The sequence below is a fragment of the Chanodichthys erythropterus genome, chromosome 2, assembly GCF_024489055.1.
Source record: "Chanodichthys erythropterus isolate Z2021 chromosome 2, ASM2448905v1, whole genome shotgun sequence".
NCBI lineage: Eukaryota > Metazoa > Chordata > Actinopteri > Cypriniformes > Xenocyprididae > Chanodichthys > Chanodichthys erythropterus.
The window spans coordinates 27,318,194-27,344,656 of NC_090222.1; the positions used below are offsets into that span (position 1 = coordinate 27,318,194).

General features: G+C 35.4%; 3 protein-coding genes across 4 annotated transcripts; 2 read left to right on the forward strand and 1 right to left on the reverse strand.

Annotated features, from left to right (window-relative positions):
* Positions 1-5,852: 5,852 nt before the first annotated feature.
* On the forward strand, positions 5,853-18,384 carry tlr18 (toll-like receptor 18). 2 transcript variants are annotated; one of them, XM_067407345.1, is made up of 4 exons: positions 5,853-5,967; positions 11,142-12,115; positions 12,453-13,629; positions 16,559-18,384. In XM_067407345.1, the coding sequence occupies exons 2-4, from the start codon at positions 11,163-11,165 to the stop codon at positions 16,985-16,987; spliced, it is 2,559 nt and encodes an 852-aa protein (XP_067263446.1). In that variant the 5' UTR covers positions 5,853-5,967; positions 11,142-11,162; the 3' UTR covers positions 16,988-18,384. The 2 variants fall into 2 exon arrangements, with proteins under 2 accessions (XP_067263446.1, XP_067263454.1); XM_067407353.1 differs by lacking the exon at positions 5,853-5,967 and adding an exon at positions 10,907-10,998.
* A 1,560-nt stretch (positions 18,385-19,944) lies between these two features.
* Positions 19,945-21,483, forward strand: s100a1 (S100 calcium binding protein A1). Its single transcript, XM_067407421.1, has 3 exons — positions 19,945-20,079; positions 20,855-21,019; positions 21,113-21,483. Exons 2-3 carry the CDS (start codon positions 20,879-20,881, stop codon positions 21,260-21,262), a joined length of 291 nt encoding a protein of 96 aa, XP_067263522.1. The 5' UTR covers positions 19,945-20,079; positions 20,855-20,878; the 3' UTR covers positions 21,263-21,483.
* Positions 21,484-21,747: 264 nt separating this feature from the next.
* On the reverse strand, positions 21,748-26,303 carry mettl25b (methyltransferase like 25B). Its single transcript, XM_067407408.1, has 8 exons — positions 26,058-26,303; positions 25,592-25,710; positions 24,590-24,806; positions 24,410-24,472; positions 24,177-24,311; positions 23,066-23,886; positions 22,663-22,847; positions 21,748-22,545 (listed from the first exon to the last, which is right to left on the reverse strand). The coding sequence occupies exons 1-8, from the start codon at positions 26,157-26,159 to the stop codon at positions 22,451-22,453; spliced, it is 1,737 nt and encodes a 578-aa protein (XP_067263509.1). The 5' UTR covers positions 26,160-26,303; the 3' UTR covers positions 21,748-22,450.
* Between the last annotated feature and the right edge of the window lie 160 nt (positions 26,304-26,463).

Genomic DNA, 26,463 nt, shown 5'->3' on the forward strand with positions numbered 1-26,463 from the left:
ATTAAATGTTTCCCTGAAAATGTGCATTAAAATAAATAACAAAATATCTGTTTTTATGTTTTTTATTGTTCATCAATGTTTGTTTGTTTTTTGTAAAAAAAAATATATGTTTTTACTATTTTAACATGTACAGTATGTGGTACAAACTTGCTATTGTACAGTTTGCACTATTTTGGTTATTTAAATATTGCTTTTCACCAAATGATTTCTTCAAAATTGTGACATGTAGGCTAATGTAAATATCGGTTTATTCACCAAAACACAAAAGAATTATCTTTTTTTTTTTCTTAATTTAAATGGTATACAAAGCTAAATGTTTCCATCTGAAAAGCAAATTTATATAAGGTTAGTATTTCTTTATGAAACACACATTAGGTGTAGTAAAACAAAATATGTGGTTTTAAGCATCATCAGAAACGATACATTATTTTAAAAAAAATTACAATTATTTTGACATTATTACTAAAGCAGTTTGACTAAAGACTAAAATGCACCACTGATTTGTGAAACAGTATTAAAACAAAACAAAAAGCTGTGGACTTTGCTATTAAACAATGCACTAAAAAAATGAATTTAATATCCTTAATTTAACTGAAGAAAGTTTTTACGCACATTTTAATTTAGTTTATTAAAAATAATTCGGTTTAGTTGGGTCAACACAATTTAGTTGGTTTAGGTCGAATTCAGTTACTCTAGTAAGTTTAACTTAAATTTTTAATTTTAATTTTTATTAATTTACTAAGACTTACATTTCTTATGTTCAAACATCTTTATACACAATATATATCATGAACAAATAAGTAAAGACTGGTGTCAGTACTGACAGTATTGATCACTGAGTGCCACTCTTTCGCTTAAAGGAACACTCCACTTTTTTTGAAAATAGGCTAATTTTCCAACTCCCCTAGAGTTAAACAGTTGAGTTTTACCGTTTTCGAATCCATTCAGCCGATCTCCGGTTCTGGCGGTACCACTTTTAGCATAGCTTAGCATAGTTCATTGAATCTGATTAGACCGTTAGCATCGTGCTTAAAAATGACCAAAGAGTTTTGATATTTTTCCTATTTAAAACTTGACTCTTCTGTAGTTAAATCGTGTACTAAGACCGACGGAAAATAAAAAGTTGCGATTTTCTAGGCTGATATGGCTAGGAACTATACTCTCACTCAGGCGTAATAATCAAGGAACTTTGCTGCCGTTCCATGGCTGCAGCAGCGCAATGATATTACGCAGCGCCCGTGAGCCCCTGCTTGCACAGGGAACGTGCCTTGCAACCATGGAGACGTTTGTGAGAGACGCTGCGTAATATTATTGCGCCTGCTGCAGCCATGGAACGGCAGCAAAGTTCCTTGATTATTACGCTGGAATGAGAGTATAGTTCCTAGCCATATCAGCCTAGAAAATCGCAACTTTTTATTTTCCGTCAGTCTTAGTACACGATTTAACTACAGAAGAGTCAAGTTTTAAATAGGAAAAATATCAAAACTCTTTGGTCATTTTTAAGCGCGATGCTAACGGTCTAATCAGATTCAATGAACTATGCTAAGCTATGCTAAAAGTGGTACCGCCAGAACCGGAGATCGGCTGAATGGATTCGAAAACGGTAAAACTCAACTGTTTAACTCTAGGGGAGTTGGAAAATGAGCCTATTTTCAAAAAAAGTGGAGTGTTCCTTTAATGCCAACCACAACATTCAAACAATACAGAAACTTCTCCAACATAACTCAACATTAAACACATCAACATGAACCACCAACATCTTTCCCTTTCAGTTTTAAATATATGAGTTTGAACTCAACTAAATTAAGTTGTGACAAAATGTTATAAAATTGTGTTACTTTAGCTCATTTTAATTAATTAATTAAATGGAACACACACAAAAAAAAAGTGAGTGCACATAGGCATATGAGTTGAGGGAGTTTCCTTGGCTAGAAGCACAGAACATGTGTAAACATGTTCATTTAGCAGATGTCTGTGGCATAGGCAGACAGTGCACTAATTGCAGTGACATCTTCTGGAACCCCCTGAGGGTGTGTAGCTCAGAGATCAAAACTGCAATCTTTGTGTTAGCAGCCCAGATCTTTAAAGGAACAGTTCACCCCTAATTAAATTTCTACAATCATTTATTATTGGGATATTTCACCAAAACATAACATTTCTGTTATACTTTTATATTTCTTACATTTAGATATCTTTCTTCTTTGAAACACAAAAGAAGATATTTTGAAGAACTTTGGTAACCAAACAGTTTTTGTTACCATCGACTTCCAATGTATGGACAGATCCAAATAAATAAATAAATAATAAATAAAAAAAATTAAGTATCTGGTTTGTTCCACAAAAGAAAGAAGTTGAGTGGCGACACAGAATTTGGTTCATAGGTTAAAGTCGTCTCCATGAAACGGAAATTGCAAAAGTTTTTTCTTCCCCATTGTGCTGTATTATGCTTGGTACACACTAAAAGATTTTTGAAAACTTATAAGATTTTCAAAATGTGAGAGACCACAAACATGAGGACAAAACAATCCTAGCTGATGTTTTTTGTTTAATATTTTGTATTTTTATGGGATTTTATGGTATTAAATTATTTTTATGGAATTGTTATGATCCATTTATTACTGTTAATCACTTTCTGAGCATAGACCTGAAATTTAATTTCCAACTTAAACTGTTGTAAATCTTAAGTTTGGTCTCTTTTTAATGAAGACACTTGGCAGATTATTGCTGAAGTGAAAAAAGTGAAAAATTAAAAATGTTTATTATTTTGAGAAATGCATAAAAATGTAAAATTTTTTAATTTTATAGGAAATGAAATATATAGGCCTATATTCCAAAACATGTTTTACTCTAAAAATGTGAGAAATGTAAAGAAGTTGTGCTCTAAATTTGAGGTTTATATCTCAAAAAATGTGCTTTCAGTAAGATTTTGTTTGGCCGCAAAAATTCGCTTCCCATTCTTTTTGCGGTCATTTTTAACTGCGAACAGTACGTTCTATTTTTACTATTTTTTTCTGGACTATTCAACCTTTTCAAATCATGTCCATGATTTTGTGTGTTCACATAACAATCATGATTCAGATCACGTGTCAAACCGCCAAACTGCTGAAATCACGTGACTTTGGTGCTCCGAACAGCTGATTCATTATGCTCCGATTAGCTGGAATCAGGGCTGAGCTGAAGGCCCATCAATGAGTGCCCGTATTTCTTTGCAGCCTGGGTCTTTGAGTTTCTTTTCCCCCAATGGCATGCACAGTCCATTCACTTTTCTTCTGGAAATTGAACACTGAGAGAATGGCATAAATCAAATTGACCCCATACAAATTGTCATTACAACCGAAAATGAGCAATCTGCTCTGCTTTTACTTATTTTAAGAGTCTCATCGAATTGATAACAGCAGTTCTAGATTTTATTTTAATAAAGCAAGTTCTTCTTTGCAGAAAATAGAGCAAGCAATTTCTTCTTTGCAAAATGCAAACTAAACTATATTTTTAATTATCTGAACATATAAATAATACTCACAAATACATCAAAATCAAACAAAACAAAACAAAATGAAACTTTTCTTTCTTTACCTAAATCAATTTAATTTGAACTTAGTCACTCAATCTTGTTCACATTCAACACAATGCAAAAGTTATTTCCATTAACACTTACTAAAAATCTCTAAAATAGATCAAATTTCAAGCTGTCCACCAGGGATTATGAATACATATTTCAGACATCTTCAGATCACTGATAACAGAATATATTAAACCTATATTTTTGCTTCATTCAGTTAATATTGTACTATTTATTAATTTCTCTTTTAAGTAGCTCCACAATATATATATATATATATATATATATATATATATATATATATATTATATATATTATATATATATATATATAATATAGTATTTTCTTTAACTTTTAACCTATCTGAGACAATGCATAAAATAATAATAAAACACAAACTATTAAGCAGAATTATCTAAGTACAATTGTACATATCATATCACTAAAATTTGGACCACAATACTTTGAAGATAGCAGCACACTCGATCTAACACAGCTGGGACAGAACAGAGCAGGAACTCGAAACTAACTTCACCTCATCAAAGTGACTTGGAGGAAATAGTGGCAAATAGCCATTAAGTTAAATTTTTTTAAAGTCTATTTACAATCCAAACCAATCTTTATAAGACGGACATCCACATACAAGAATAATTACTGATGTGCTGCTCTGCTTTGACACCCACTCCGACAAGATCGAGTTTTTAAACGTTATTTAGCATTTTAGGTTTTTTAGTGCCTTGCAAGGGCTTCAATACACAAAAGAATAGGTCATGACCGAATATAACTTCATCTAGGTAAAACACTCAAGATACCCAAAATTTGTGGTTGACCACAATGTTAATGATTTTTCTTATTTTACAAATTGGCACAATTAAAATTTCTGCTTTCTGAATTTAGACAAATTTCAAATTTCTCTTGGGTTTAAATTAAAAAATTGCTATATTATTTGCCAATGGATCTCAATTCAATAATTCAGCGAGGCCAGTCCACTGCCATTTACTGAAGATTGTAGAGCCATTATCAGAAGTGTCCCTGCCGAAAAAGACACGAGTTGACCAAACAGACTTTCAATAACCCACCAACACAGTCTAACCAGAGGATTAGCCTAACGGGTAAACAAACAATGGGAAATTGATATCAAACGGCGGTCACCCTCGCAACAGAACGCTCCCTCATTTTCCCTCGTCCGATTGAAACAGAATATTAAATTGATAATTCAATATGAACACCAGTCAGATAATATTCAAAAGTTCGTCGAGATTCCGGATCTCATGATAATTCCTTGTCTGCAGCCAAATTGGAATTACCAAATCCTCATTAAACAGACAGACACTTCCAGGCTCAACAATCCGGAAAACAGTAGACCGAATAAAACAAGATGGTTTTACTCACCTATTTTAAGCCTTGCAGTGCATCTTTCAAAGAACCCGAACCGGGCCGAACAGATCCGGGTCACGGCACCAAAACCAGGCAGTAGATAAAGTTGATGGAAAATTATTTATTCATTACAATGAAATTTAGCCTCACACGCAAACTTTAATCGATAATGAAAATATTTAATAAAGCCAAAAGGTAAAATAACAACTATAAAGAAGCAGTCAATAGTTAATAATAAAATGTAGAGTATTGTAAACTCCAGAGTATTGTAGGCTATCTAATAGATGAAGATCAAAAAGAGCAATAATTAAGACATTTGCAGATAAGAGACAAGAAGCAGAAGCCAAGGAGAGCAAAGGAGGGAAAAAGCCAAATTACCAATGACCCGGTCAGCTTTATACCGTGAGCATATAGGGAAATTTACATCCCACTCAAATCTACCGTACAAGTCATTCTCTTATAAGATAGCGAGGCAGAAAGACAGCTACCTAGGTTTTCGGACGCAGCCCATGTCTCTAGTGTGCGCGTGCGCAAAAGTTTTAATCGGAATGTAAACATGTACTTGTTACATGTACATGTAAACAGATCTGCAATCGGATTCAATTCATTCGGATTGACGAAAATTGGTGCATGTAAACACAGCCGGGGTGCCGGACGAACAGCTGATCATAGCTGTACAGGGCTGATTTTTATTTCTCATCTCCATAAATAGGCTATATCTAGTAGTGTAAGGGCTGGAAATGCATTTATCCTTTGCTGAAACTTCTTCGTCTTAATGGAGAACGCGGCTCATGATTGCTAAGCCACGGTGGACAGGAGAAAGTTTGTGGTTTTCCACGCGGTTTTAGAAACTACATGTGAACGGCCCCTAACTGGGCGGTTCATGACCGCAGTACACCTTGTACTGTCTGCGTTGTAACAAACAGGCACAGACTGAAACGAGGAGCTCAGGGAAAGCTGATAGGATGTGCTCGATCTTCCTCTGAAGATAAACTGATATATCTTCCGTGTCCACTGCGGGAACTTCTGAGGTAAGCTGTTATTTTCCTTTAAATTGAAAAGAGCACACTGTGCTGTGTATGTTATTTTCACAAGAATTATTCACAGCATGAAAACAGAACGATGAAAATCGCGATATATCTGCCTAATGCAAAATGAGCTTCAGATTTTGAAACCATTATAGTCTGTATGTAACAGTCTATAAAACCCACCTGTGTTTGTTGGCGTGCGTATGTTTGTAATTAAATCTTAGTGTAGAGGGACTCGTGTAGCTACTAACGGAAGCAACATTATAAACATTGTTTTCACCCTCCTCGTCGATTTTCTCCCTTCTGCTCGTTTTTATTGCCACAATATTTATTCTAGTGTCAGTGCGATATATGACCTACCCAACAAAGCAGTAAATATCGAGTTTTTGCCAGTTTGACATTTCCAAATACTTGTTGACTGCTGAAGGATAAAGCTTTATATACATAAACATCTTTGTTCTTGGTCTTGCGCCCGTCAAGTGTGCTTTTCACCAAATCAAACTTTATTTTGTGTTTGCTTGAGTACAATAGCCGAGTAGTAGGACAAATGGAAAAATAGGGAATTTCATGAATTTTAACATGCTTTAAGGTTTTAGAAGTTTTATAGGTGTCGTATTACGGTTACTGTTTTACTAAAAAAAAAAAGTGTAATGACATGTATTTACAGACAAATATTTAATTATTACTTTTATATCAAACTGTGTAAATTGAAACATGCTTACCCTGAAATTCTTGAAGTATCTAGTTTGCCATTCTGAGATAGGCTACTATTGAAACTGGAGTTTAGATAAAGTAAACCCACGCCTGGTGAAATATAGCGGAAAGCAGGGCACAATCTAACACTTTTTGACTTTCTCAGTGTGTGTAAATCCATCTGGGGTTCAGAGTATTTCATCCCCTCACATTAATTTCACACATGCCTAGTACAATTATGTGGTTTTGTTTCATTAATACAGTGTATTTTTTTTTTCTTTTCTTGATTACCAAAAGAATGGAAGTGAAATTGTAACATGACCATTCTGACAATATCTGTTCTAATAAAAATATATAGGTCTACAAAACAAACAATAACATTGGCAATAAAATAACATTTTTAACTTTTTCATATAAAATGGCATTAATAATTAAAACAATTTTTTTTTAGTTTGACAACAAACATGCTGCAAATTAATCAAATTATTTAATTAATAATTTCTGAACATTGATTCTCAGTCTTTATTCACTCTTTTCATGTTTTCTCAATAGAATTCATAGAAGTTGTAAATGTGAATTACAATATGACATCATAGTCAACATCAACAGCATCGCTAACATCATAGTCAAGACACCTTTATTTATGTAGCGCTTTTTTTTTTTTACAATGTATCTTATTTCAATTCAGCTTTACAGTGATAACAGGAGTTCTAGAAGAAAATAGTGTCATTGTCCACCTTAAAGGGTTATTTCACCCAAAAATGAAAATAATGTCATTAATTACTCATCCTCATGTTGTTCCACATCCGTAAGACCTTCGTTCATCTTCAGAACACAAATTAAGATATTTTTGATTAAATCCGATGGCTCAGTGAGGCCTGCATAGACGGCAATGGTACTTCCTCTCTCAAGATCCATAAAGGTACTAAAAACATACTTAAATCAGTTCATTTGAATACTTTGGTTCTATCTTCATATAATAAAGCAATGAGAATATTTTTTGTGTGCCAAAAAAACAAAATAACAACTTTTTAACAATATCTAATGATGGCCGATTTTGTGGTTCGGAGCAAAGTCTCGTAATTTCAGCAGTTTGGTGGTTTGACACTCGATCCGAATCACTGATTCGACTCAAAAGATTCTTAACGCTCCGAAGCAGTGTTTTGAAATCGTCCATAAGATATTCTTTTTTTGCCGCACAAAAAAAATTCTCGTCGCTTTATAATATTAAGGTAGAACCACTGAACTCACATGAACTGATTTCAGTATGTTTTTAGTATGGATCTTGAGAGGAAGTACCATTGCTGGCTATGGAGGCCTCACTGAGCCATCGGATTTAATCAAAAATATCTTAATTTGTGTTCTGAAGATGAACAGAGGTCTTACGGGTGTAGAACTACATGAAGGTGAGTAATAAATTACATTATTTTCATTTTTGGGTGAACTAACCCTTTAAGTTCAGCATTGATTCATTTCCGATGTAAAAATCATTAGTTATTAATTTAGTTAATTTATCTATACAGCAGCTCTGGAAAAAACAGTGATGTCATTGTCCAGCTCAGTCCAGTTCTCATACAATGGTGGCAATTTCATCCATTATGTCATCCACTGGTCCAGTGTCAAAAATAGTTGTTTTAACCCTTAGGGAATTTTGCAAATGTTAAAAAACATCACTTCTGCAGTACTTGGCAGGCGTCTAATGTCTAACCAGAAACATGTCAGTGTGACCTGTCACACTGGAACACTTTGAAAAACAATTGAACATAACAAGCATACTCTTAAATATAAAATAAGAACAACCATAAGGGTACAATAACAAGTAAATAAAATCTGATAAGAATTAATATATATATATATATATATATATATAAGTATGAGTTCATAAATATAGGAAATCAAAAGTGAAACTGATAAATAATAAGCCATAAACGATTAACATAAATATTAATAAAAATGCATGAATATGAATATTGACCATTTCGAATCCATCATACTGTTGAATATTAAATGGTTAGTTCACCCAAAAATGAAATTTTATGTCATTACTCATCCTCATGTCGTTCCAAACCCGTAAGACCTTTGTTTATCTTTGTTTGTTTGTTTTTTTTATCCCCCATAGAAAGCAACATAAGTACCACATTCAAGGTCCAGAAAAGTAGTAAAAACATTGTTAAACTAGTCCATGTAACTACAGTGGTTCAACCTTAATTTTATGAAATGACGAGAATACTTTTTGTGTAAAAAAAAAAACAAAACAAAAATAACTTTATTCAACAATTTCTTCTCTCCCCGGTCATTCTCCTACGCAGTTAACGTTGTATAGACAGTGCAGGCTTCCAGGCTCTATGTCAGAATGTGTGAAAATAACATAAACTAAAACTTTTCATCTTTTAGAATATTTATTTATTCAGTTCTCAATACATTATGTTGAACCTAGACAGAAAAACTCTCCAATTGTAAATTGTAAAAAAAAAAGAAGGGAAATCCTGCAATGCTGGTAAAACACTGAATCAGTTAACGGAACTCAACAAGGAACTTAAGACAATAATGAAGGCTTTGTTCTACTGGAAAGCATTACATTAGGTAAATAATTTCCTCTTTCTGTTCTTGGCAAAAATATTGATTTGAGCATTAAGTCACATGGTAAAAATGTGTATATTAATTTATTACTGTGCATGAGCATTGCACTCTCATGCAGATTAAATTGAAGGGCTCATTGTGGATTCCATGTTTTTGCCACAAACACAGACTTTGAATAACTGAAAGTTCTCAAAAGGTAATATGTGCTTCTTAATTTAGTTATTTTTTAATTTTTGCTATGCAATATGATTTTTATAGCATAAAGAAATAATGTACTTAAAGTAAAAATGCATAATTGTGGTATTAAACAGCCTGTTTGACATATTTTCATATTTTTCACATAGCAAGATATGATTGATTTTTGAAGACCACATTTTCAAAACTCAATATTTGGAAGCTGTGCTTTATAAAGAAAAGTATGGTGAAATGCATTGAAATTTATTTTTCCAAGAATTGCAAACTGACACTATGATAGAGAATTTGCGATGTTCTGCCAACAACTCTTTTCTCATTTCCTCTTTGCCAACCATGCGTACATATTACATCAGGGGTGGAGAACGTTGATCATGGAGTGCCATTATCCTGCAGAGTTTAGCTCCAACCCTGAAAAAAACACTCAACTGCCTTTAACTTTAGTAATCCTGAAGACCTTGATTAGCTTCAGGTGTGCTTAATTAGGGTTGGAGCTAAACTCTGCAGGACAATGGCCCTCCAGGATCAACGTTTCCCACCCCTTTATAACATATATGATTATAGTTATACTAATTTTTTCTTCTTTCAAGTGAACTCAACATTTATTTAGTTAGTTATTAAAGTGTTAGTTCACCCAAAAATGAAAATTCTGTCATTTATTACTCACCCTCATGTTGTTCCACACCTGTAAGACCTTCGTTCATCTTCAGAACATAAATTAATATATTTTTAATAAAATCTGATGGCTCAGTAAGGCCTGCATCACCAGCAATAACAGTCCCTTTTTCAATGCCCATAAATCCACTAAAAACATATTTAAAACAGTTCATGTGACTACAGTGGTTCAACTTATTATATATTATAAAAGCAACGAGAATACTTTTTGTGCAACCAAAAATAACAAAATAGCAACTTTATTCCACAATATCTACACTCTAAAAAATGCTGGGTTGTTTCAACCCAAATTTGGGTCAAATATGGACAAACCCAACCGTTGGGTTAAAAAATGCATTTAAAAATTTAATCCAATGGTTGGGTTTGTCCAACTTGGGTTGAAACAGCCCAGCATTTTTTAGAGTGTAGTGATGGGTGATTTCAAAACTCTGCTTCATGAAGCTTCTAAGCTTTACAAATCATTTGTTTCGAATCAGTGGTTCAGAGAGCTAAAATCCCATGATTTCAGTAAATGAGGCTTTTTTACGTCATAAATGTTTTGAAACTTCAATAGTTCACGTGCTTCTGGCAGTTTGGTACACGCTCTGAACCACTGATTCAAAACAAATGATTCGTTAAGCTTCGGAGCTTCATGAAGCGGTGTTTTGAAATCACCCATAACTAGATATTGTTGAATAAAGTCACTATTTTGTTATTTTTGGTGCACAAAAAGTATTCCCCTCACTTTATAATATTAAAGTTGAACCACTGTAGTCACGTGAACTGTTTTAAATATGTTTGTAGTTGCTTTGAAAAAGGGAGTGTTATTGCTGGTGATGCAGGCCTTGCTGAGTCATCAGGTTTTATCAAAAATATCCGAAGATGAACAAAGGTGTGGAATGACATGACATGAGGGTGAGTAATAAATTACATAATTTTCATTACTGGGTGAACTAACCCTTTAAGCAAAACCCCCTTACTGTTCTCACAAAAATTGAAAAGATGCAACTAAGAGGTTTAATAACAGAAATATTTTTTTTCTCTATCCTCTGTTTCAGATCTAAGCAAAGCCTGTGATAATGCTTTTTTCACTGGCTCTACTTCTCAGCGTCCAAGCAGTTCTGCAAATTAAGCCAGCTAAAGCCAAACATTCCTGTACAATTAGATCTGATGGCCGTGCAGCTGACTGTAAAGGTCTACGCCTAGACAATGTGCCTATAACAACGCTGCCTGACTCTCTGGAAGAGCTCGACTTGTCTTTCAATATCATACAGGTCATCTGCAAACAAGACTTTTTCAAACTTAATCATCTGCGAGTCCTCAAGCTTAATTTCAACAACATCTCTCTGATTATGGATGATGCCTTTCATGGAAACCTTCTGCTGGAGGATCTAAACCTATTTAATAACTCAATGACCGAAATCCCCTTCAAAGCTCTTGAGTTGCTCACAAATTTGAAGGATTTAGATATGTCCAATAATTTGTACACACAAGTATCTCTTGGTGCTGCTTTTTTGAATTTCACCAAGTTAAAAGTGCTGTCCATTGGCGGGCCCCTGGTTAGTAGATTAGGAAGCCGTGACAATTATGTGTTGAAGAACATCTCATTGAACAAATTTGCTATTAAAACTGGTACTGGTTTTAAAAGTTATGAACCTGGGTATTTCAGCAACCTCAACACAAAAAACTTGTGGTTCGATATAGCTATTGACAAAGAACCAGATGTGCTTCCAATGATGTTGAAAGATCTAGCCAACAAGACTTTTGATGTGCTACGTTTTCGAAACCTTTTTGAATTTCAGTACTATACTGGTAAACGGGATATTTTTTATGGCCTGCAGTATGTAAAGACTCAATGCCTAACATTCTTTCGGGGAAAATTCAATGAGGAAGTTATGAGGATGGCTCTGCTAAATGTGGAAATCAGTCCAATCAAAGCCCTGGAACTGCGTTTCATCGATTTTGCTCGTTCACTGAATAAAACACAGGGATCCAGTGTGACAAACTTGACCTTGGAACGACTGGTTCTCGCGTAAGTTGTACTAACTCCTGTTGATTTAAAAAATGCTTGAATAATTATTGTAATGTTACTTGTTTTAATAGAATTGCCAATAATAAATTTGTATTCATTATTGAAATTACCTCATCTTTTGGCAATGGTATTGCATTTCTTTTTTCCAAATATTTATAGCCTACCTTAAAAGTGCAATAAAGATTGTTAATGGAGCTGTTAAGAAATCAGAATCATTAAGGAATCATTTAAGAATTGGAACAGGAATCACTAAATTGTTTACGATTCCCAAATTTGTATAAGAATATCTTAAGAATTCTCATCTTAAATGTTATTCTCTTGTGGTTTTGTTCTACAGGGACATCAGTAATCCAGATATAATGCGCTTCGACTGGAGCTTTACCTGGCTTAATCATGTCCGCCAATTCAGTGTATGGAATGTAAACTTCAACAGTGTGCCGTGCGACTCGTGGCCGGAGATGAAAAATGTTGAGTTTCTGGACATCTCTAACAACCAGCTGAAGGACAGTTATCTTTATAACCCACTATGTGACACTAGAAACACATTGCACAACCTCAAAACCTTTAACATCAGCCGTAATCGACTTACCAGCCTCAGCGACTTGGCATCTCTGACCAAGGACTTTGTCAAGCTGACAACAATCGATATGAGTTACAACCAGCTGCAATATATAGGGAAGCGTGTCTGTTACTGGAGACCGACCATTACCAAAGTAATCGCTCATCATAATAATCTGACGAGCGACAGTTTTAAGTGCCTCCCCACTTCTGTAATCTTCCTCGATCTTTCATACAGCAGCCTAGACCAGCTGGACATGGACTATTTTAATAAGGCATCCAACCTGACAGAGCTTCTCCTCAGCGGCAACAAGATCAAGTTCATCCCATCCGGCTGGAGGAATCCATACTTGAGGACACTCGCTTTAGATGGAAACTCATTTGGACTTGTTAGCATGACGTCTTTTAAGGACATGCCTAGCCTACGTGTCCTGACCGCAGGCAACAACCCTTACCACTGTATCTGTGATCTCTACACCTTCATACAAGAAACCACAAGCAAAAGGAATGTGACCATCACAGACTGGCCGAACAACTACAAGTGTTACCACCCTGAGCGTCTTCTCAACACAATGGTATCCCAATACTTCCCTGGTCATTTAGTCTGTAATATTACACTCGTTATCATCATCTCCGTGTCAACAACGGCGGTTGTTGTTCTTGCTATCATGCTTCTGTGCTACATTTTCAATGTTCCATGGTACATTAAAGCCACATACCAGATCATCAGAGCCAAGTATAGGGCCCATAAAGAAGGGTCAGGTCAGACTGTGGACTACACCTTTCATGCTTTCATTTCTTACAGCCACGCGGATGCAGACTGGGTCCGAGACCAGCTGCTCCCTTGTCTAGAGAATGCTAAGCCCCCTTACCGCCTCTGCATCCATGAAAGAGACTTCATTCCAGGGAAGTGGATCATTGACAACATCATTGAGAATATTGAAAATAGTCGCAAGGTACTATACATCCACACACACATTTACACTGTGTTCCATTTTATTATGCAAGTTACGTATCAGTAGGATTTTAGTACAATAAACATTTAGATTTTAGTTTTTCAGAGAAAATGTTTGTTTGTTTTATTTCTCATTTCTTTTCAGATAATTGGTATCAATCTGGAGTAGTATGCCAGGTATTCTTTAGTAAATGGAAACTCTACTTGCATTAATTTGGTTGTTCCACATTATTAAGCAAGTCGCAGTTCTCATGCAATATGGGGAGGAAGAAAGATCTTTCTGAAGATGAAAAGCATGAAATTGCGCACTGTTGTGCGAAAGGCATGAAACCAACTAATGTTTTGCGAAAACTGAATCATCGAACTGTCAAAATATTTTTGAGTGATTTAGAGCACAGAAGAATCCGATCTGGAAGTTTCTGTCAAACAAATGAATTGTATTAAAAAGACAGCTATAAAAAAGGCCACTTTTGAGCAGCAAACAGGTATTTGAAGCTTCTCGAATCTCAAGAACCTCTCCATGCAGGCTGGCAATTTTGTATAAAGCTGCATTTCAGCCACCCTTACCAAAGCTTTCAAAGAAAAACGTTTACAGTGGGTGTAGAAATACATTTACAAACAGTTGTTGCTGTGGTGTTTATTTCAGCATGGGATAATGGGTTGTTCTGCATGAAAATCCTTTTATATCAGAAGGTACAGTCCTTTTTATGCCATAGCATAAAATGGTTACTTACGAACTCCCTATATCTTGCAGAAGTCATTTTGACACCCTCAGAGACCCTAAAGGGACCTTCCATCTCGCTTTCCAAACTTGCAGCCCAAATCATCACCTGCTGCTAGCTCCTTGCTGACATTGCAGTCTGGTTGGAACGTGGTGGCCAGTCACCAACCATTCAGAAATCCATCCATCTGGACCATTCATTGCAACACAGCATTCATCAGTAAATACAACTATTTAAAATATGAGTTGAATTTACTGTGTTGTAGTGGATGGTCCAGATGGATGGATTTCTGATGGTGGGTGAATGGCCACCACATTTCAACAAGACTTTAAATAGTCATCAAATACCCAATTTCTGCTCAAAAGTGGCTTTTTTTTATAGCTTGTTTTTAATAATTATTTCTAAACCCACTGTAAACTTGTCTCTTTTTGAGCTTTAGTAAGGGTGGCTGTAATGCAACATTATGTACAACTGCCAGACTGCATTGAGAGGTTCTTGAGACTCCAGCAAGTTCAAATACCCGTTTGCTGTTCAACAGTGACTTTTTATTTTAAATGCCCTTTTAATACAATTAATTTGTTTGACAAAAATGTCCCTTAATAAGTCTTTATCTGACCGGGTTCTTCTGTGCTCTAAATCACTCACAAATCTTTTTGAAAATCTCTATTCAGTTTTTGTGAAATATTAGTTGTTTTCATGCCTTTTGCAAGGCATTGCACGATTTTATGCTTTTCATCTTCAGAAAGATCTTGTTTCTTCCCCATATTGCATGAGAACCATGACTTGCTTAATAATGTGAAACAACAACTTTAAGTAGGTTTTCCATTTACCCAAGACCTGGCAAACTACTCAACAAACCTGTCTGAGATTGATACTAGTTATCTAAAAAAATATGAGGAATAAAAAAAACACTTTCTTTGAAAAACTGAACTCCTTCTGATATGTCACTTGCATAATAATTTGGAACACAGTGTATGTTCTTCGAAAATGCCTTTTTAGAAAAGAAACCTAGAGTGTCAACAACTCTGAAATTAATGTAACATGAGCCCATTTGGATAACAAGGATTAGTCAGATTTAAAAAAAAAAAAAAAAAAAAAAAAAAAAAAAAAATTGTGTATCTTTCATTACAAAAAGTGTAGTTTGTATGTAAATATCTAAGTCTTCAAATTATAGAAGCCTATTCCATCTCAGAATTGATAAATTTAAATGTTATATGGACAGCAATATACAGTATCTCACAATGTACGACATTAATTCACATTTTTGCAACTTCATATCTCACAATTGTTGCAACATTATACACTAACTTTCAAAAGTTTAGGGTTGGTAAGATTTTTTTGGTAACACTTTACAATAAGGTTCATTAGTTAACTACATTAGTTAACATGAACTAATAATGAACTGCACTTATACAGCATTTATTAATCTTTGTTAATGTTAATTTCAACATTTACTAATACATTATTAAAATCTTGTTAACATTAGTTAATACACTGTGAACTAACATGAACAACTGTATTTTCAGTAACTAATGTTAATGAAGATTAGTAAATACAGTAACAAATGTATTGCTTGTGGTTAGTTCATGTTAGTTAATACATTAACTAATGTTTAACTAATGAACCTTATTGTAATGTGTTACCGTAAATTTTTTTACAGTAAATATTGTGAAATATCATTTAAAATAACAGTTTTCTATTTTAATATTATTCCAGTCTTCAGTGTCACATGATCCTTTATAAATAATTCTTATATGCTGATTTGGTGCTCTTGATTGAAAATTATGATTGAAAACAACTGTGTTACCTAATATTTTTTAGAAATTAAAGATAAATAAAGAATAAAAGAAAATAAATGAATTTCTTTCAAAAAAATTATACTAACACCAAACTTTTGAACGGTTATGTTTCATATTATATTCAAATATATTTTATATTTCTCAATATTACTTTATATCAAAAAGTGTAACTTTATCTTGCAATTGCAGCTTTGTTTATATTGGCTTTATATTTCACAATGTGATTTTATTTCTTCTTGTAACTTTCGAACAAATTACCATATTTTATTTTTTTTATTCTGAGGTGGAAATGGGCTTCCATATAAAAGAAACAATTTTTAAAAAATTAAAAAGACAAATCTTTTTTTGTCTTTTATAAGTTTCTACAAATTTGTTAGGCAGCATCCTAACTTGTTTTCTCATCATCAAGGTAATCTTCGTGTTATCGCGGAGCTTCGTGAACAGCGTGTGGTGCAACTACGAGCTCTACTTCGCCCAACAACGGGCCATTGGAAAGACGTTCAGTGATGTCATTCTGATCGTGAAGGAGCCCATTGATCCCACTTCTCTTCCCAGCAAATTCTGCAAACTCAAAAAGATGCTCAATACCAAAACCTACCTAGAGTGGCCCCAGCAACCCACAGAACAGAGCTTTTTCTGGGTCCAGCTGAGGAGTGTTCTGGGGAAACCAAATGTAATAAGACTGCGCACAACCAGCCAGCGTAGCCGCCTGTCTTCAGTGATGTCCGTTTCACTGATAGAGCTGCCGCAGAACCAGAATTCTGCAGATGAAGATGGCCACCAGGTCAGCGATCAGCCTTCTAATAGATGTCAACAAACTTTGAGAGAAATTGCTTGAAAGATTTCTGTGGCTGAGATGACCAGACAAAACGCGTTTTTATCTTTCCTATATTCAGAATATGACATGCATTAAAAAAAGTGACTATTCTGCAATGATGATCAGACGAGCCTTTGTCTAAACCGGTTTGTCTGACTCATTGGTGGCAGAAGGACTGGAAAAAGATAATTCTGACTCAGAGATTCAGTCAATGTGCAAAACAAACAAGATAGATCCAGACAGTGATTTACTGACGTAGTTGCCTGTCGCATCCTCAACAACACACAAGCTTACTCTGACAATCAATACAGTTCTATTTACTTTAGTATGCAAGTATATCTACTTATCTTAATTAAGGTAATGATCTGCAATACTATTCACTCATCTGTCTACTCAAACAAGTCATTATTTCACTAAAACTGTTACTCTTGGCTCAGAAAGTATACATTTTATATCAGTATTGTTTAAATAAATCATGTTTTAAGATTTAAAATATTTAAATTAATTTGTAAATACAGGCTATATTCAGTTTTTATCCATCTATTTTCATCCCTTTGCCAGACCCTTAAATGTCTTTTTCTTACACCCATGTCACATACATGTATTTTGCACCATAATGTATCTGAATGTGTGATTAAAAAGGTGATTCCTTCTTTTTTTGGATTATTGTACATGGAATGATGAAAAAAAATAATGGGGATGTCAGGATGATGAAATAGATGTGCTTGATTGATTCCTGGGGAGAAAATTATTATATGATAAAGGTGCCATGGTTAAAAACCAAAGACAAATCTAGTAATGTATTGTGCACATAGGCTCATATTTCTCTCTGAAAATGTATCTTATTGATATTAATGGCAGGCACTGAATGTTCTTTCTCAAAGCAGTTTGAATATAATGTCATGTCTTTATTCTTTATTGTCTGAAATAAGCATAACCTGTGTACACCAAGTTTGGTAGTCCCACAGGTAATTTCAATTTCAAATCCATAATGATGTTTTTATGTCTGTTCTATCTAGTTGTAAATCATTAGTCATACAATTTTAAATACTGAACAGATGGATGCTTGGAAATAAACAAAAAGCTATGACACATTCATATTATCACATTACACATTTTCAGCTTCTCATGATTTTTTTCATAACTTCGTGCATCATCAGATTCCTTTAGCCTGACACAGATGTCATTTGACTGGTATTAAACCGTAGACTGAAAATAAAGTGATTTATTTGTACTCAAGTGAGATCTGAGATAGAATGATGCCAAGAATTCACTTGGACATAGTTGGCCTCAAGAGAGCCATTGTTTCAAGTTTCAGCACATTGAGCCTTCCCTCACAAAACAGGAATCATCAAAATCAATGTGAATTAAAAGGTTAGTTCACCCAAAAATGAAATTTGTCATTAATTACTCACATTCAAGTCATTCCAAAGAACCTTTGTTCACCTTAGGAACACAAATTAAGATATTTTTGATGAAATGTTTTTTTTTTTTTTTTCCCCATAGAAAGCAACGAAATGACCACATTCAAGGTCCAGAGAAGTACTAAAGACATGGTTAAAATAGTCAACGTGACTACAGTGGTTCAACCTAAATGTTATGAAGCGACGAAAATACTTTTTGTAAACAAAAACAAAATAACTTTTTTCCTCTTCTCCTACGCAGTGAACACAGTGCAGAGCTTTCGTGTTCTATGTCAGAACGCCGACTCAGTGTTGGCTGGCTACAGCCTTGTTTACACAGCACGCATCTGCGGTGCGGTGCGTTACGGCTCCGGTAAGGTTTTGTTCCGTCCTCTGCGCAGTGTCAACTCACACCAGAAGCATTTCAGAAGCGAAGTGGCTGGATTCGCGAGACCACGAAATTTGCCTTTCTGACGTTTTTTTTCCCATGATTTTTCTGTGTTTTTAATGGCTAAATGGTTATATTTTGTATGGTTTAATTGTGTTTATTGCTATGCCATACTTTATTTTGCTGTAGCCTACAGACGAAGTTAATACACTTAAAAGTCCAGTTATAGATGACAAGAACAAAAAATTGAAGTTTTTCAACTTCAAATCTCTTGACTTCAGTTTCTGGCCTCCTAGTGATGTGAAATATGAGCGGAAGTTTACACAGGGTGATTATTTTGACTTTATTTTGTATTATAGCTGCGCGTCTTGGATGCGGTGTCCGTCAAAAATAGGCGAGGCACCTATCTTTAGCGAAGCAGCGCAGCATAAACACGAGCATTGACTAGAGCGGCTTCGGATCAGCTCCGGTAGCCGCGTTACAGCCGTAACGCGCTGCAGACGAGTGCAGTGTAATGGGGCCCTGCGTCACACGTATACATCGTGCTGCTCGCGTGAATGTCGTTAGCCAATACTGAGCCGGCGTTAGGATATAAACACGGAAGCACTGCACTGCGTCAACAGCAAAGGAGACTGACAGGGAGAAGGAAAAATTGTTGAATAAAGTCATTATTTTTGTTTTGTTTTTACGCATAAAAAGTATTGTTGTCGCTTCATAACATTAAGCTTGAACCACTGTAGTCATGTTGAATATTTTAACGATGTCTTTACTACTTCTCTGGACCTTGAATTTGGTAATGTTTTTGGGAGATAAAAAAAACCTCTTGGATTTCATCAAAAATATCTTTGTGTTCCAAAGATGAACACAAATTGTGGGTGTGGAACGACATGAAGGTGAGTAATTAATGACAGAAATTTAATTTTTGGGTGAACTAACCCTTTAATTTGATATTTTTCTTGATTAGTGATACCATTCAAAAGCATTTCACTGGGATTGCACTATATTTTACAAAAAAGTATCAGTGCTCCATTGTGAATCTACAAGAAGGTCACATTTTTGCATATATATACAGTTTTATTTAATTAAATAAACGTGAGAAACCACATAATGTAAATACGCACATCCTAATGGGAAGACCTTAAATATGCACCTGAGCGTAGCCTCACGAGCGTGCGTGGTGACATCATTACACGTGCGGGCTGCGGTTGGAAGAGGCTCCGCCTACTTGGCTAATTCCCCCGCACAGGTGAATGGAGGATATTTAATGAATGAGCAGCAGTAACATCTTTTCAAACGCTAGTTACCACTTCTTTTTTGTCAAGGTAAGTTGTTTTTATATAGACTTACAAATGTTATGCTGATTACAATAACTTTCTGAAAATATTGTGTGTAGGCTATACGCCATTAATGGTAAGCATGAATTTGAAAGTGGGACGTTTAAGGATTAAAAAAAAAAAAACCTTATTAATAGAGCTGTTTAACGATGTCAAAAGTTAATGCATTTGATGAGAGCATTTTATTTAAGAATTATTACTTAACACAACTTAATGTCGTACCAACTGTAACTAAATTTACTTTAATGGTGCTGCTGATGGAAAGTTAGTTCATTTGAAGTGCATTGTTTTTGATGGTCTATCTAGTGTCTTAAATATTGACATTCTATTTTAAACTTAATAGCAGTCTAATATCAAAAATAAGGCCTACATGCTCTAATGGTGGGTTAACATTCTCAGAGCTCATAGCTTAGTTCATACAAAAGGCTAATTGAATAATTGATGCATACCTGTCTTCCCTCTCCCTCATGATGGTCATCAGCCTGCCAATGCCAAAAGGCCTGTTCGCGGACAGATATTAGATCCCTCACTGGCTGTGAAACCCCAGTCTCTGGGTACCTATAGGGGGGTGAAGGGGTCTCTGGGGTCAGCAGGTGTCTCTGCAAATGTATTAAAGAATCAAAAAGGGCTATGCATTCTCACAACTATAATTTTGTGTATATGCATATTTATTGGATGAATAGAGACGATGCATTTAAATAAATAAATGGTCCACTAACATGTGTATATATATATATTTTTTTTTTTATGTATGTATTTTTAGAGTATTTTGTAAAACAACAGCAACATGGTTTCGAAACTGGAAAACGCAATGGAAGGCCTCATTAAAGTCTTCCACACATACTCTTCCAAGGAAGGAGACAAGTACAAGCTAAGCAAAGCCGAGCTCAAGAGCTTGCTTCAGGGAGAACTCGGTGACTTTTTAGCAGTAAGTTTTAACCACATTAATTGGCATTAACATTTATGGCTGATGTGCATAGTTGAAGAACCATTGTGAATGACTGTGTCCGTCTTGTTGTAGGCAAGTAAAGACCCCATGGTCGTGGAGAAGATCATGTCTGATTTGGATGAGAACCGGGATGGAGAGGTGGACTTTCAGGAGTTTGTTGTGCTGGTGGCTGCTCTCACAGTGGCTTGTAATGAGTTCTTTGTAGAGAGCATGAAGAATTAAATGTTCTTCTATGACTCCCTTCAGCTGCATTTTGTACGTGTTCTCAAAAAATAAATACTAGTGACATGCAGACTAATGCGTGTATGTGTATTAGAGCAAATTTGTGATGATGCAATGTTTTATTCAGAGCAGTGGCTCTCAACCGGGGGGGCACAAGATGACTTAAAATCACTTGCAATAAGACACAATGAGCACTAAAATGCATAAAAATCAAGATGTAAACTGACACTGATATTTCCTCTTTAATTTGTTCCCTTCACAAATGTCATTCTTGAATAAGAACCAGCAGGATTCCCAGGAAAACCTAGATAAATGAGGGAATTTTGAAAGTGATTTATAGACCTGGTAAAGTCATGGAAATAAAATTCTAAAAGGTAACGGAAATTAAAATTCTCAAACATGATCAAATATTTTGGTAGAAATGAAGTATAAAAAAAAAAAAAAAATCACAAATTGCTAGGAAGTTGTGTAAATTGGTGCAAAAGCATAAACCCTGAAGAATGTTTAGTTACTGAAACTTCTGGAATTATGTAATTATAATTGTGTGTATATATATTTTAAAGTTTATTACAGCAGAAGTACCAAAATATTTTGGGGCCTTTAGATATTGTCCTGATTTTGTCTTAAGAGTGCCATCTATAGGCTTAAAAAAGAAATGTTAGCCTTTTAATTTGACAATTTTTATTTTCATATACAACATTCATACTTGCAGTCAAAAAATCTTTCTGAATGATTCTTACATGTCTTTTGTAATAGAGGTGAGGATACCATTGATTGCAACTTTGCTCAGCGTGATTCCATGGCTTAAATATAATAAATAGAAACAACCTTGTACAACATGCAGTTAAAAAAAAAATCAGTTTGTCATTTTAATAACAATAAAATTACTAAAATCAGAATTCATAAGACTTTCCCTCTCTGCAATTCAGACTAAAAACTATTTAAAATGCGAAAACGTTTGCTTTGAGTCAAAACAAGTAAAGGAGGGGAAAAAATTACTGAACAATGACCCATTAATGGTTCGCTCTGGAAAACATAAAATCAAACCTCTAATTTCAGTTCTCAAATGTCTGATGGTTTGTGTGGCAGTTAATTTAAGGGCATTTTATTCATAATATGTTACTGTAAATCTAATTATGTGGTTGTGATGCACAACGTGGGTTTGAATATCTTGGCCTGTTATTTCACTCAGCTTTGTGCTTCTTTGGGCTTGACGGCCACCAGTACCAGGTTTCGTGGGGAAAAAGCAGCATCAAAGAGTGGGATGAGTTCACTCTGAAAACCTAAATATGAAAATACAAAGGTTTTATCTCTGTAAAAATATACTATGTAAAGACCATTAATAAAATAACCCAACCAATATTACATTTTTAATTGTGTAACAAAAAATGTATACATGCCTCTCTCCTGGAGGAAAATCATTCTGTCCAGTAACACTAGAGTCTCCACCACAGGTGCCAGGAGAAGAACCAAGCTGAAGTATGCCACCACTTTACCCTGGTGTGCTAGCATTGAATCCACACAGACAGGGTCATATGGGAGATCAGCGGGTAGACCGACCCGTGGCAAAGCCAAACAAGCATACCTGTGAAAAAACACAAGATAATAGTATAATGCAGCAGTCTAGTATCTCAGGTGTACTTTTTAACATAAGATTGAGATTTTGACTTTCATTTTAACTTTACAAAACTAATTTCTCAGGTACTTCCTGTTCCAGAAACTGAAGCTCAGGAATGAGCCACAGATTCGCCAATCCTTTAAAGATATTAATATCATCAAATGTCGCAATAAAGGAAGACTAACTCGGAAAATGACAGTGCGTGGGCTTTCTTAACGGTCTGAACACCCGGTCTGCGCATATGGGGCCTCTCCGCTCTGATGATGCTTTCTAAGATGGCTCTGTAGCAGTGTGTCCGCAGTAACCCACTCTCCTCTCTCAGCCGCTGAAGATAGTCCTCTATTGCATGACACGCTCCCTCTCGTGCCTTGTAGGACAACTGGTGCCCTGGTAATCCACGTACCCAGTCACTCATTGGATAACCATATTCTGAACTGGAATTGATGTCTGAAGAAAACGGGGATTGGAATACCCCTGGAGGGTTTGGGTTCTCCTGGGTTGAGATTTTCATGTAGCAGCAAGCCACAGACGTGATGACCTGAACCTGAGGGCAGTTGGTGAAATGCCGCAGAAGTGTGGAGCTAAGGTCTCCGCAGGCGTGAAGACCTGTAAGGACAAAACTACCCAGTTCTTTTACACCACAATCAGTAACTGGTATGCTTTTACAGGTAAGCATTTCGGTTTCCATTTCCGATGGAAAAGCCCCAGTGTTTATTTGGGCTACGGAGTCTGAAATATTTATGTCAGTTCTTTGAGTCTGAAGAGTATTTTGTAACTCTGCTTTGTCCTCTCCTTTGGTTTGGCATGAATGAGGCTCCAGATGCAGATCTTCCACCCTTTGTTTCTTTTCATATGGCCCAGTGGTCGGTCCAACACTACTGTCACTTTCACTTGCTGTCACAAGTTGCTGAATGAAGACATCCCATGTAGCCTGTGGGTTGACCCAGCCCACCACATGACGAGGAGAAGGACCAGGTGCATAATGCAGACCTTCAGCTTTTCCTGACTACAACAGAAATGCAGATTAAAAATATCTCAGCACATTCAAAAAAAATATACTGTGGGTCACAGTAGGTAAGACATAAAAAAATAAAAATAAAACATGATCCGTGTGATGAAAAAATTAATATCAATATCTAAAGATGGTTAAAGGAACAGAAAATATATACAATTTAAAGCATAATATTTTTTTATATAATTTAAATATATACAAAGAGTACAGAAGAGGATAATATATATAAATATAAATTTAAAATATAATATTTAATATATATATATATTTTATGAGGGTCATACCCTTTGATTCTCTTTGGTGAGTGTCAATAGGAGCTGTCTGTCAAATTTGTTAGCCATGGAAACAAGGTTGGGATCAGCCTCAATTCCAGTGACATCCAGGCCGAGTCCAAAAGATAGAAACCGTGTCAAATGGCCCTGGAGGGATGGATCTAATTAAAGTGGGTAATTTGCATATTCAAAATATAAAGATTGGCATATTTAAAATAACAAAATGAAGCAAGACCTTACTGTACCTGTCCAGACCCAACATCAACCACACAGTTACAGTTAGCCTGATCACACAACTTCTTGACCAGCTAGGAGAGAGTTCAACAGAAGAAACATTCTTTAAAGTATCAAACACTCTTATTGGAGGGTTGTTTATTTAATAATGCCATTCAGAATATTGCCACATTGACAAAATGTACCCATACCGTGCCCAGGCGGCGGATTTCATGCTGCTTTTTGGGCTTGACGTGTTTACGGAAAATGTGTCCTAACAAAGAGCTCTGACTCTGGTTGGACTGAAACTCCTCTGGCACTGCTGCACCTGCGTCCTCACTGTGCCCACCTGGCGCTTTACGTGGAAACGACAGCACATGTGCTGCTGTCCGCAGTGCCAGTAAAGACAGAGGCCACACAGATGGGTACCTAAAAGACAAAATATTGAAAATACTTCCGTTAATGTGTTTACTCTATTAAATAGTTTTATAAAAATGTACTACATGTGTTATTATAATTATTTTGATGACTTACTATTTTAAGATGTGTAAATAGTCATGATAGTGCATTCAAATCTTTTAGTAGTTGTAGTGTATATCTGTTTATCTGGTAGCTTTTTCTAAAAGCAATGTTCTGACTTTGTAACATTATCTTAATTTAAAGGATTAGTTCACTTTCAAATTAAATTTTCCAGATAATTTGCTCACCCAAGTTTTTTGATGAAAACATTCCAGGATTTTTTTGACAGATTTTTTCGTTCTACACGATCCCAGTTGAGAAATAAGGGTCTTATCTAGAGAAACCATCGCTCCTTTTCTAAAAAAAAATTACAAATTATATAAGTTTTAACAATAAATGCTCATCTCAAACTAGCTCTCTTCTTCTTCTCTATTTGAATTCCAGCAGTGTAGACGCTGCTAAGTGTATTACTGCCCTCCACAGGATTGAACTAATTGTTATATACTTGCACTAGCATATTGTGTATGACAATTTAGTTCAAACTTTTACCTGTGGACCTTCAACCGTTTGGATGCCATTGAAGTCCACTATAGAGAAAAATCCTGGAATGTTTTCATCAAAAAACTTAATTTCTTTTCGACTGAAGAAAGAAAGACATGAACATCTTGGATGACATGGGGGTGAGTAAATTATCAGGAAATTTTAATTTGAAAGTTAACTAATCCTTAAAGGCAAGACTGATACACAGAATTTACCGCCTGTCATTAATCTCTTTGTCCAGCAGTAGATCAGCGATCTGTGGGGGTGTAAGATCACCGAGGGCTTCCTGCCAGCTCAAAGGCAGAGTATCCCACAAACTCTCACTGAAGAACTCCTGCGTGGACGGAGAAACACCGATACACTTTCACATCGTTTCACATGCATATTTCAGTATGCTCGCGCATGCTCAGCTGACAGAAAACCTGCTGCCTTCACGTGCTATCGGAAATTTCGTACTTCCCACTTCTGAAGTCGTAATTACGAGGTCATCACATTCAAGTTTAGATTTGCGAGGGCGTTCATGTGCAATTTTTAGTATTTAATTCCGATAGCACGTGAATGCAGCATAAATGTGCGGGATTATACTGTTACACTCACACTTGGAATCTGGACAAATGTTAAAACATAAAAGTATATAAAGCACAAACACTGAAATAGTACAATAAGCTGTTGATTCATTACTATTATGTAGGAGTCTGATATGCGTCTGTAGGTTGACAGGAGCCATGTCAGCTTCTCGGCTAGTTCTCTTTGCTCCTGCTCTGAAAAAGTCGCCACAGACATTTTTTACAACATTACAAAAACACTATGCAGATTAAACTGGGTGCACTTCAATACTACTAGTCATTTAAGTGAGGAAATTAATTGGGAACGTAATAAGACTTTCTGTTTACATGTAGCAATCCGACCACACACGTGCTCCCGAGAGCACCGCCTACCAGTGATGTCCGATTCGTGAACAAATCATTGAATCGGTTGAACTGATTCGAAAAACAGGCCTGAAGAATTGAATCGTACTGATTACGAAAACCTTTCAGGAAATTGTTTTTCGTTCTTTTAAACGTATAATTTGTATATTTTTAGAGAT